The sequence below is a fragment of the Dicentrarchus labrax genome, unplaced genomic scaffold (assembly GCF_905237075.1).
Source record: "Dicentrarchus labrax unplaced genomic scaffold, dlabrax2021, whole genome shotgun sequence".
Lineage (NCBI taxonomy): Eukaryota > Metazoa > Chordata > Actinopteri > Moronidae > Dicentrarchus > Dicentrarchus labrax.
This window is the reverse complement of record NW_026136720.1, coordinates 5385555-5398469: the sequence shown is the minus strand read 5'-3', so window position 1 is coordinate 5398469 and position 12915 is coordinate 5385555. Positions and strand designations below refer to the sequence as shown.

General features: G+C 42.2%; 1 protein-coding gene across 8 annotated transcripts in view; it reads left to right on the top strand.

The window, feature by feature from the left end:
- fgd4a (FYVE, RhoGEF and PH domain containing 4a) overlaps positions 1-12915 on the top strand; it is a 53162-nt gene that overhangs the window by 37891 nt on the left and 2356 nt on the right. For 5 of the 8 annotated variants that reach the window (XM_051382868.1, XM_051382872.1, XM_051382870.1 and 2 more), the window contains exons 3-17: positions 2382-2537; positions 3682-3910; positions 6487-6904; positions 9392-9481; positions 9628-9773; positions 9941-10097; positions 10262-10400; positions 10495-10553; positions 10643-10789; positions 11147-11319; positions 11614-11644; positions 11730-11810; positions 11905-12030; positions 12443-12580; positions 12709-12849. In XM_051382868.1, coding sequence (XP_051238828.1) covers positions 2382-2537; positions 3682-3910; positions 6487-6904; positions 9392-9481; positions 9628-9773; positions 9941-10097; positions 10262-10400; positions 10495-10553; positions 10643-10789; positions 11147-11319; positions 11614-11644; positions 11730-11810; positions 11905-12030; positions 12443-12580; positions 12709-12849 — 2231 coding nt within the window. Of the gene's footprint in view, positions 1-2381; positions 2538-3681; positions 3911-4294; positions 4482-5570; positions 5592-6351; positions 6377-6486; positions 6905-9391; positions 9482-9627; positions 9774-9940; positions 10098-10261; positions 10401-10494; positions 10554-10642; positions 10790-11146; positions 11320-11613; positions 11645-11729; positions 11811-11904; positions 12031-12442; positions 12581-12708; positions 12850-12915 lie in introns of those variants that run through there. The other 3 variants (XM_051382874.1, XM_051382876.1, XM_051382875.1) reach the window with 3 other exon arrangements.

Here is a 12915-nt window from a genome sequence, read left to right as displayed (position 1 = left end):
TGTAGAGGAAACAAATAAGGGGCCCCAAGCAGTTTCAACAAACTGCATCTGAAAGGGTGAATTACCCGTTGTTCATATACTTTAGGGCTGCAACTTATAATCATTTTTTTATAAGTTTATCTGTTTTCTATAATGCAAATGTTAGCATGCCAACAGGATAAACTCAACTAACTTCTGATACTTCTTACCTGCTGAACATCAGAACTCTTTGTGTAGTTGCTTGAAAAAATGGCTTAAACTAATCAATTATGAAAATAGTTGCTGATTGATTATTATATATGATTGATTTATCAGTCGACTTTTAAAGATTAATCGACTGATCGTTTCAGCTATAATCTTGATGTATTTGCCAAGAAGGGTGGAAGATATCTTATGCAGATGCTTTTAACGTGACCTATTTTGGGACATGAAACCGGGTCTATCAAGGAATTAAGACCTCTTATCAATAATTTATATTACAGCGATGGAAAATGTCTCTTTCCATATTAACATCACTGAGGACCAGACTCTTCTGTCTGTGTACTGTAGACGTTTATGAGTAAAAACAGAACAGATACAAATAAAAGCAGTCGGAAGTTCCCGAAAGTCTAAGTCTGAATTCTTTAAGCTCCACTGCACACACTGTTTATTCATACAAGTTAGCCAAGCACGAAGCTACATCGATTTCTGAATCCAACCCATACATCAGTGCCACTTGTTAAATCACACACACCCCTTTAAGTGACCACTTTAAATGGAAACTAATGAACTAAAAGCTTGTAAAATAATGAGAGCAGCTCCTGGCTCCTGGCAATTTAGTACCATATATGGCCATTTGCCTTACTGGGCTGCATGTGTTTTACATGCATGTATGTGTGTGTGTGCTGTGAGGAGGATATTCAGGCTACTATAAACACTGCCCGTTGCTCCATTAAATCAGTTTGTCTGCTATATCTAAACACTGATGTTGTACCATCTGTGGCCAGCTGGTTGGGTAAAAGCCTTCACTGGAGCTGATCATCAACTGGATCATTAGCTGGATAATCAACTGAACCGTCTGACACTCTCTAACATTTAGCCTGCAGCTGTTTCTCGTCAACGTATTTGCAGCAATAAATATATACAGTATGCCCTGTGTATAAAAATGATTGGTTGATGTGATTGTCAGTAGGACACACTGAGAGGATTCTGATACAGTATGATGGCAGGGGTGGGGTCCATTGTGTAATGGAAAGCCACAGTGATCCTTCAGGCCAACAAACTGGAATTTTTTAATAATAATTCATAGCCTTCAAAGTTAAATAAAACATTGTAGCACATTCATTCATCTCTAGACCTCTGTCTGTCTGTCTGTCTGTCTGTCTGTCTGTCTGTCTGTCTGTCTGCATTGATTCATCAGATGTAACCACTTGTACTCTAGAGTTCACAACATTTCTTTTACATTTGGTGTGAACATTTTATATTGAGCAGATTGGTTATATATGTTTTAGCTACAATCCCACCTACTGTAGGTCAAAAGCAACACAGTATGTGCATCAATTTTAAAGTTCTAAACAACTAGGGGTTAATATGGTATACCATTCAACCATGTGTCATACATGGTGTTGTATCTTTGGAAACAGTGGGTTTGAGTAGTGAATATTTTATATGGTTTCTTTTCTGCAAAAAGATTACAAGACTGTCATCTACAATGCATCACCTCCATGGTTCCATGGGCAATAAATGGTGAAATGATGATATTTATCTGTGAGATCATGATGATATTTTTTTGGTAGGTCATGATACATTCATTTGGAGTTGGCCTTTTTTTATTTTTTGTGTTTGTCTATAAATTGTCAATTGTTACTGTTTACAGTATATATTACAGTATATGTGCATTATGATGTGTTGTGATGAGTAGTGTGAGTGTGTATATTTTGATGGTATTGTCACCATGTAAACTGTGTGGACCCCAGGAAGAATATAGCGGCTTAATAAACAAACAAACAAACAAACAAACCTCTGTAACTGAGGACGAAAATGTATGCCTGTAATGCAAAAATAGGCCAATATCAAAAATAGAATTATCTGAGAAACTACTGTATATATGACCACCAGTATTGGTGCCTGTACATTGACGATGTATCTAAAAATGTGCTGTTGTGTGTATTTTTGCATGTCACTCACCATCTCTCTCCCCTCATTTCCTGCCTGTGTTCTGTCTGAGGAGAACAAATGAAGGCTGTCAACATTTACATGACGCATTACATCATGCTTGTTTTTTTATCATAATCTGTTTCATCACTCTCATTTCATTTGTGAAGAGATGTTGTAATGTCTTACTACTACGCTCTCTCTCTCTCTCTCTCTCTCTCTCTCTCTCTCTCTCTCTCTCTCTCTCTCTCTCTCTCTTTGTCCTGCAGCTCTAGGCTGTAGCCCGGCGAGCGAGCAGCACAGAAACCCACCCAGCGTGCAGGCGTGTCTGAGTCGGGCGGGCGGTGGGAAGACTGTCAAGAGCAAGGGAGGGGTCAATGGAAGAGGCCCTGGTAGCAGGCCTCGGTCGGTGTCCAAACCACAAGGTACATAATGACAACACACATCACTTCATCTAAACACTGCAGAGTGGGAGGGTCAGCGGACACAATTGTATTGGTCTATGATTCATGTTTGAAGTCATCGTGAAGGTATTGGCACGCACATGCTAATTGTCTTAGGGCGACCTTTGTCCCTCTGTGTTTGTTTACTGTGTTTGTTTAGAAACATGACACAGTATATCCTGTACATTTTCAGTGGTTAAATATTTATAAAACTTGCAGGGTGACTAATAGCACTGATTTATGAGGAAAAATAAAAAGGGAGTTTACCCAGAGTCCTAAGTGGCACCTTTGCATTGCTTGATTTGTCTGATTAATAATCCAAATTTCAAAATTACTAAAAAATAAAGGAAAACTGAAAGCCACAAATCTTCACATTGGCGAAACTAGAACCATGAAATGTTTGGCATTTTTGTTTTAAAAATAACAATTATTAACATAGCCAAATCATTTTCTGTCAATCAACTGATTGCCTGTATTTGTACTGTTGGGTAGTTTAATTCATAACAAAGCATATGTATTATATGCAAAAGTTCATTTCTAAAAACTAGTGACTAAAGCTTGCAAACCTGCAATATTCCCCTCTGAAATGTAGTAGAGTAGAAGTAAAAAGTGTCAAATTTATACTTAGGTACAGCATTTGAGTAAATGTGCTCAGTTACTTTCCACCAATACAGACTCCACACATGCTCAGGCCACCACAGAGAGACAGTGAAAACAGGAATAGGGTTATGTAAGTTGTCCTGGGATCGGTGAACCCTCATTCCTCCTTTATTTGAGCAGAGTAAATCATTCTACACAGATAAGACAAGAGACTGAGCTCCATTCTTTCTGCTGCTGTAAATCATGCAGGACATTTGATTCCTAACACATGATTTGTGAGCAAAGTAAAACTGCTCAGTTACTTTGTGCCGAGCTGCCTTACTTGTTTATTTCATACAGCTCAGTGCCCTGTGCTGTGTGTGGTGCCATTTGGGGTAGCTTATGCCGCCCCCTTCAGGTGTAAATCCACATTGCAGCAACATATTCACTGATGAGAAAGAACCAAGGCAATCATCTGCAACTATCCAAGATCACTGAAGCCATCAAGGTCCCTAGTGTTCTAACTTTTCCTCTGTCTTCTCTCCAGTGCCTCCAAAGCCACCACATCTCCAGAGCCCGGTGACTGGGCTCTCATCCCCGCTGGGCCACATACAGAAACCACTGCATAGACCGGTCATGGAACAGGGAGGAGGAGGAGAGGGAGGAGGAGGAGGAGGAGGAGGGGTTGGAGGAGGAAGAGGTGCTGTGAACCGGGATAAAGTCAGGGAGAAAAACTCCAAAGTCTCAGACCTCATCAGCCGCTTTGAGGAGAACAGGTAGGGGCTCTTTCCTCCCCGGTGGTGTGTGTGGCTCCCCTTCACAGAGAGAAGCTTTTAGGGAAGTGTATGCTGTGTGAGGAATTGCTCATTTAATGATGCCAATCTATTGTGTAATATTAGCCAGTGAAAGTGGCTCTTCAATATTGCTCTCGCTTGAGAAATATTCGTTGATGGCACACAGTCTGTGACCGGCATAGCAATATACTGTTTACCCTGACAGATGGTTGAATAACTCCATCCACGTCACTTAATAGCTTTTGCAACAAGACGACCTCATTCAAGCTGTTGTAATCACGGTGATGGAAAACTTTGTCTTTCCTAACATTTCCTATGCCGGTTATTTCAAGGATGAAAAGCAGAAGTCCCTCAATCAAAGTCTGCAGTCTGACTCATTGATAGTAGCACAGACCGGAGCTGTAGACATGACGAGTGGAGATTAGCCCGTGCTCCACAAGCCAGGCGTTAGCGAGGGGATGAAAGGAGATTTGTACAGGCGAGGGAAAACACAGTTCCTCATTCAGTTGTGGGACGGGACTCAGTGTTGCGAGATGAAGCCCAGGAGAATGAGGTAGGATGTCTTCGGCTATTTCAACTTAAACGCCTCTGCTTTGATCTTGTTGCTGATTTAAGTATTCAGTTGGCCGGTGCTTTTACACAAACTCTTCCCAGCTGAATTTACTCATTCTGAATCAGGAATGAGAGAGACGTATCTACAAGGCTTTCAAACGTTCACCCCTGTTTTTGTGCATTACATCTCGTTATATTACAAGTCATGTAAGTTTTGATTGTAGCTGCAGCCTTGCCTTACGTGAGAGAGGCCCATTGAAAGTGGTGAGAGGCCCAACAATGGTGCCCTTGTCCCAACTGCTCATACAGTAGATCCCAAAAATATTCAGTCTGCAGCAGTGGCACACCCACTGAGATTTCACTCAGTATCTTCATCATGTAGCCTCATATCCAAGGTCGTCCCTGGTCTGGATCTCTGAAAACCTGAATCCTAGCCTTCCTCCACACCTTTCATCACATTTTCTAGCGTTGAAGTGAGGTTAATGGGAGAAATCGGGCGTATCTTTTTCATTCAGACGGTGCGGTGCTGTGGGGATTAGCCCTCTAGTGGCACTGAAACAGAAAACAGAGAAAGGCCCGCAGCTTCTGAGAACAGAATTAGCCTACTAATATACTAATCTGGTTCACATGGCACTTGGCTGCCTTAAAGGCACCTTTTAAAGAACTGCCACATGGCAAGTGAAGCTGTTCTTAATTCTTGTCTAGTTCTGTCTCGTTTTAAAACTCTGTCATGTGCTGGAACACTTGTTTATACACGAAGAGGAACTGCTCTGTGCACCCACCTTCACACTACAAAGTGAAGTTGTGTGTGTGTGTGTGTGTGTGTGTGTGTGTGTGTGTGTTTTTTTCAGTAGTATTTACAGTATAAGGCAATAATGGTATTATTCTTATTATTAGTCTCCCTCTGGAGGGTACGGATGGTATTGTCTCACGTACAGGAACACCTTTGGTGGCTGACAGCCCAGAAGTGATTCATCTGTGGAGTGTTTCACCAGCCTGTTGTTGTTCCTCTATTTATACATACTTCCTGTTTCTACCGGACAGTGACAGTCAACGCAACAGTGAACAGCGCTGAGGCTAAATACTACCCCGAGTTTTTGCATCAGTAAAGGTTAGATCACAGATATAGTATCTTGCGTATCTTTTCTGTCAGATTTCGTGATGCTCCAATGGGTATACGTTTTTTTTAAGGTCGATTTGTGGCCAGTTTTACAACAGATGTGAGATCAGCTAAACTGAGCTAAGATACAGTAGCAACTGTAGGTAGCTGCTTGCTGTAAGACTGAAGGGTAATTTACGGGGAAGCAGCTGGACTGACTGCCGCTACAGGATGTCGAGCAGATGAATGGCGACATTGTACATGCCTGTGTGTGTGTGTGTGTGTGTGTGTGTGTGTGTGTGTGTGTGTGTGTGTGTGTTAATCTAGCTTCCATCCCTGTGCTGTGTTTCGAATTGTCTTCTGCAAACATTTTATTTCCCATTTCATTCATGTGCAAGCCAAGACTGAAAGAGATGTTACAGCAGCCCAATATATAATGTGGGTTCTCCTTGGAAGTAGGACAGGATCTATCTCTAGGGAGTAGTGCTGTACCTCTCCCCCCTCCTCCTATCCTCCTCATTACTGTACCTCCATTCCTCCTTCGCTCACACACACACACACACACACACACACACACACACACACACACACACACACACACACGTGCACACACACACACACACACACACTTCCTCTACATTACACCAGCTCTCAGCAGTCTCATAAGACAGAACGAAGTTTGTGCACCTCCACAGTTTTATTTTTAACTCTCACACTCACATGCAAGCTCTCTGCTTACCGTCTTGTCTCACACTCCCTGGTCAACCAGCATTGAGCAGCTATTGAACAACACTCCTGTAATCTTTCCTTTCTCCCTTCCCATGTCCTTTTTTTTTTAAAATTGTAAGTTAACCCCGTGCTCTTGCCGTACTGACTTCCTCCTTTGCTTTTTCCTCTGTTCCTCCAGCAACACAGAGAGCAAGAGAGACGGATCGCCACTCAAACAGATCAGCAAGTCAAACAACTGTAGCCCAGCTCACCGCGCCCTCCAGAAGCAGACCGAGACCGGCGGGATTCAGGAGAACCACTCCCCCGTACCGGCCCCGCCGCAGGATGCCCACAAAGCGCCACCTAACGGGGTGGTAGCACAGATGGAGCAGGACAAGGAGAAGGAGGACAAACCGGAGAGGAACAATGAAAGTGTGATGATAGAGACTGCTGGGCTGGTAAATGGCGATATGGGGGACGGAAGCACAGAACAGAGTGATGATCAATCACCTCCACACACAGACAGGACTGATACAGAAAGCCACACTGAGAATGAGGGCAATGGAACTCAAACAGAAAGTGAGCACAGAAACGACGAAGGGAGCGCAGACCATAAGGTAGGTTTGTTTTTCAAGTGGTCTGTGTATTTACATGCTTTGTGTCCTATATTTAGAGGCTGACAGAGCTGTCTTGTTGCTCTGACACTGCGGTCTCTGATTGACAAACCATCAGCATTTATTTATGTTCTAGGCTTTCAGTACAATTAAATCTTCTGAACTAATTCAACTCTGGGTTACTCTGACACTGCAAGGGTAGAGTTACAAGGGGGTGTGTGTGTGTGTGTGTCTCAGAGGGGTTATTATCTGCGAAGGCCGAGCAGATGTCGAACGCTTGAGCAGCTGAGTTCGTGCCTCGGCGACCTCCCCTGTGGGAGCCTGTGGTGCCTGCTGTTGTCTACAGATTAAAAATATCTCAGGTTCAGATCTATCTCTGTCTTCTCCCTGCTGAAAACTTCCATGCAGTCTCGTATGGGAGAAGAGGAGCTAAAACAACACACATATTTGCCAACCTGAGAGGTTGAAACTTTGTGATTGTGATGATTCTTATCTAGTCAAATCTAGTCAGTTAAGGCTCAGTCCAATCTGGATTAAATTTGAATAGCTTTGTTCCAGTTATTGGATTTGTAATCAGATTGTTTGTGCTCTTTGGAATTATCTTGAGTACACACATAGTATATCTTGTAGCTTGTGGCTTGTACAAAACAACTTCTTAAAATACTCCCATTCAGCACCAATGAAACCATGTAGAAATACTCTACTACAAGTAAAAGTCTAAAGTCTTAGCAGCAAAATGTACTTAAACAGCAGATTTATATTTATATATAATATATATTATATTTAATATAATATATAAGATATTTTGGCACCTGGCACCTACATGACCCACAATTCAACCTCAACTGCTGACAGTTTGGTTGGAGATTCATAACCTTTGTTATGTTAGTAGTGCTGGAATTTAGCCCCTAGTCTCTAACCTCAAGCAGAGATGAGCAGCGAGCTACAGATGTCTGGAAACCCACTACTTTTTTGTGAAATATTAAAAGATTTTACCTCTTTGGGCCTTGAGCAGTTATTTAAATGAAACCATCTGAGAAGCATCTTTGGCTGACTGCTAACAACTCATAGACATCTGAAACGTGACAAGGGGCCCCAATTACACACTGCTTCACAAGGATCACAAGGAAAAAAGATTGGGGACTACTGGTTTAATTTTTAATGACGCATTGAATCTTAAGAGCTCATCATGTTGTTGTTTTTATCTTAATCTGAAAAGTAACAAGGGGGTGAAGCGAGGGAGTTACAATCTGCAACTAGACCACTAGCCGCCACTAAATCCTACAAACTGGACCCTTAAGTACAGCACTTGAGTAAATTTACTTATTTGCCTTCCACCACTCAAATGCCTTCCATGTAATTTTCCATTGACCAGTGTCTATTTGAAAAGCCTAATGAATTGCATTTTTCTCGTTCTGAAACCATCATACGCTTTGGAAAATTATTTCTTTTGAAAGTCAGAAGAGGAATAGCAACATTGTGGATGTGTTGACAAATGAATTATGTGGAAATGTGAGGCTGATTGCTCTCGGGCCACTTAGCCCAACATTTGAGAGGAACATGTTGCTTCCTTCCGGTTATGCATCGTGCGAAATATTCTGCCACGATCACTGTGCGGGTAAACTGTCCTGGCATGCAACATTTCATCATATCAGTACTAGTTTTTGATGTTTTGTTGAGTAGATTTTGAGGCTACAGTTCTTGTTCATCATACTGATTGGCCTCCCACAGAAAAAGCTCTGTGTTTGTGTCTTTGTTTGAATTGGTGTCATTTCCCTTATTCTATAATTTCATTTCCTGTTCTAAGAGACCCTGCTACACCACAGCCTAGTCCAGCATCACCCCATTGTTAAGGACACACACACCAGTGCTACATGCTGCTGTCTACTGTGAAACAGCATTTAATGACGCAAGGCTGCACTCAAACAGCAGAGGAGTCACTGAGGCGTTGAACCTGACTCAGTACAGTAAATGCATGATTTGCCATGAGTCTTTTGTTTTTGAAATGTAGAAAATGCAACAGGTTTTCCCAGCTGTGTATTCTCTGATGGCTCTTTTCAAAAGAGTTGTGTGTACTGTGAATACAGTCCTAAGTCAGTGACCTCAAACAAACAGGAACTTGCAGAGGGACGGGAAGCTACACTTGCAAATGACAATGATACTAAGTTGGATTGAATTCATGCCCGGCAGACAGGTTGCCCCACACGTCTGCGTTATTTTTAGCTCAGTTTAACTCCAGTCGTTTTGGTGAATGCCTATAAGGTCCCATTTTCCTTAAAGCCTGAGATGACAATACTAATTACTCATCATTAGAGAGGTATCAGACTGGAAACAGTCCTTATGCAGACTTTGAACTGTTTGACTGTTGCTGACTTTCTAGCTCAACAGAATAAGATGACTTTCACACTTCGCTAATTCATTAATGAGCAGAAGTTAAATTAAGATCACCACACATGTACAAATTCACAGTAATGTACCCTCTGTTTTCAGGAGACAAATGAACAGAAGCTGTTTAAGATTGCAAGCGAGCTCTTGCATACAGAGAAGGCCTACGTGGCTCGACTTAACCTGCTGGACCAGGTGAGGTGTTCACTTCGTTTTTTTTTTTTACATTGTTACATAGTAAAGGGTTTGAATTACACAGTTGTGGAAGCGTACAAATATATTTTTGTGAGATTTTCAGTTATTTGTCACTTATCAGTTCTATGTTGTGTACGGCTCCACAGGTCTTCTGTGCTAAGCTAATGGAGGAAGCAAATAAAGGGACATTCCCCGTGGATGTGGTGAAGAACATCTTCTCCAACATCTCCTCCATCCATGCCTTTCACAGCCAGTTTCTGCTTCCAGATCTGGAGAAACGCATGGGAGAATGGTGAGCTTTCAGCCTGTAATGAAATAATCATAAATGCTATAGGATCCTGTATCAAACCTCGCCTTCACATTGTCTTAAACACTCAAACTCTGAAAAAGCTGCTGTCTACTTTTACAACCTCAGGTCTCCACATTATGATTCACAAACCTACCTCTCCCTCCCTGCAGGGCGTCCACACCTCGTATTGGAGACATCCTGCAGAAACTCACACCCTTCCTCAAGATGTATGCAGAGTACGTGAAGAATTTCGACAAAGCCATGGAGCTGCTGAAACAGTGGACTGATCGTTCTCCTCAATTCAAGGCCATCATTCAGGAGATACAGGTACTGCCCACCAAAATCCCGTCCAGAAAAATACACTTTATTATAGATATTATTCTGTTGTTTTTGTTGTTGTTCATTGAATAGGTTTGGGGTTGGGTGAGCATATTCACAAACAGATATTAAGTGTAGAAAGTGAGGTTTTTTTCGTGGTTATTTCTGGACAGAGTCAAGAGGTGTGTGGCTTCCTGACGCTGCAGCATCACATGTTGGAGCCCGTGCAGAGAGTCCCTCGCTACGAGATGCTGCTCAAAGACTATCTGAAGAAGCTGCCTCAGGACGACTCTGACCGACGAGATGCAGAAAGTAAGCTGACATACCTCAAGTTCCCACTCCAGAAAGTCATTTTAATTTCACTTGGGATATATTAAAGTAACCCATCTATTTTTTTCACCCCCAGAATCATTAGAAATCATCGCCACAGCTGCTACTCACTCCAATAGCGCCATACGAAAATCTGTAAGTTACAGATTTTTTAAACCAAGACAGAATCTCTCCGACACATCAACTTTCAACTAATATAAATTCTTATAAACATTCTTGTTTAGGATAATCTGAAGAAGCTGATGGAGATATACGAGATGCTGGGAGAGGAGGAGGACATTGTCAACCCCTCTAACGAGTTCATCAAAGAGGGCCACATCTTGAAGCTGGCGGCCAGGAACACCTCGGCCATGGAGCGATACCTCTTCTTGGTGAGATAAACTGCAGAGTGTGAAAACACCTCCTTGCCTAATGATAAACACTGGAGGGAAATATGCTGTGGCGAGACTTCTTCTGCACAAGTCAATTGAAACAAGTGAATCATTTCAAGCCAGGAACACCTCCGTGTGAGGATCCACCGGGGGCACATGAACAAATCTCTCAATTAGTGAGATTGCCAGATGATGTGATTATGTTCTGGCTGTTTATTATTAGCTTCAGGCTGCATGTCTCCCATATGTGTAATTCAGGTTACCTGTGGTGTGAGATTGCCTCTTTTTGGAAGAAAACAATGCCACAAACCTCATGTTCTGCTATAAATAAGCGGTTTGTGTTTCTTTTGCTGCCAGTTCAACAACATGCTGTTGTACTGCGTGCCCAAATTCAGCCTGGGAGGGGCGAAGTACACAGTAAGGACGCGGATCGGCATCGACGGCATGAAGGTCCTGGAAACGACCAACGAGGATTACCCTCATACCTTCCAGGTGTCTGGGAAGGAGAGGACACTGGAGCTACAGGCCAGGTACATTTTATGCAGAAATAGCACACACAATACCAATAAGTTTTAAAAAAACATCCCAGCCCCTTCCACATTGAAGTATATAATTATATGTAATCTGTAACCCATACAGTATAATTTCATGTATATATGGAAGACCACCTAAATGAGCACACCCAAGCACCATATTTACGCCCTGTAAACCTCTTTTGGTCACAGCGAACTGCTATGTTGGTTTAACGCGGTGTTATAAGAGGAACAGGAAGTTAAGGTTTGTAGAATTTCAGTGCTTATTCTGGCTTTATGTTTCCTCTTCAGCTCAGAGCAGGACAAGGCAGACTGGATTAAGGTACATACATAATTTGCATATTTGATTATACGTGTTTGAAGGAAATGTAGAGTGACTCACACGTGATGTTGTTATTATCTTTCAGGCTTTCCGGGCAACCATTGAGATCTTCCAGCAGAAAAATGAGTCATTCAAGAACGCGTTGAGAGATGTGGAGGAAGTGTCAGTAAGTGTCGCGTTGGAGCCGTACACACACAGTTAAACCATCGGCACCTTTCTGCGCCGTCATACTGAGCACGTGTGTGTTTGTTTGAATACAGAACGCAGAGCTGGGGAAGCGTGCCCCTCGATGGATCCGCGACAATGAAGTGACAATGTGCATGAAGTGTAAAGAGCCGTTCAACGCTCTGACACGGCGGAGACACCACTGCAGAGCCTGCGGCTACGTAAGTCATGCATAATGCATGTACAGTAGGTGGATGAGAGAGAACTTTTACTCATTCAGAGCTTGCAGTTCAAATGAGACCAAATATTGATTTTAAACACCAATAATTTGTGTTTTTTTCTAACCTGAATACTTTTTACCAAAGATGTTGAGTATAGTCATCCTCAACAACGACCCTTCTTTCTATTTAATTGGTTATTAATGATTAAATGCCTTTCCCCTTATTTACTGTCTGCCACCAATCACATGCAAAATGCCCCTGAACATGCTTTAATAATTAAATTAAATAATATAATGCCTACTAACTAAAAGTAGTCATAGTGAACTAAACGATGCTCAGAGATACTTCCTTTTTAAACATGAATTGTAGTTCTGATAAGAATGTGGTATATTTCTCTTCCTCTTTCTTATAGGTGGTGTGCTGGAAGTGTTCAGACAATAAGGTGCAGCTCGAATATGACAGCAACAAGATGAACAAAGTCTGCAAAGACTGCTACTCCATCCTGACTGGAGAAGCATTAGCCGAGGGCAAGAAGAAGGGCATCCTGGAGGTGAGGAGGATGCACTCATACATACAGAAATACTAAATGAAGAGATAACTGATATAGAAATACAGAAGTCACTTACAAAAAACACTTTGAACAAGCGTTGGTTTATTGTTTTTTGTACTAATGTGCAGATCGAGGCGGCTCAGTTCACAGGCAGCAGCATCATGTGTGGCTTCCTGCAGTACTGTGAGAAGAACAAACCTTTGCAGAAGGTGTGGTGCGTCATCCCCCAGAAGGAGAGTCTGGTGCTCTATCTCTACGGAGCTCCGCAGGTAAAACACCAAGAACAATGAAGCAAAAAATGTAATCACCCATATTTGTTTGAGAAACCCATCCAT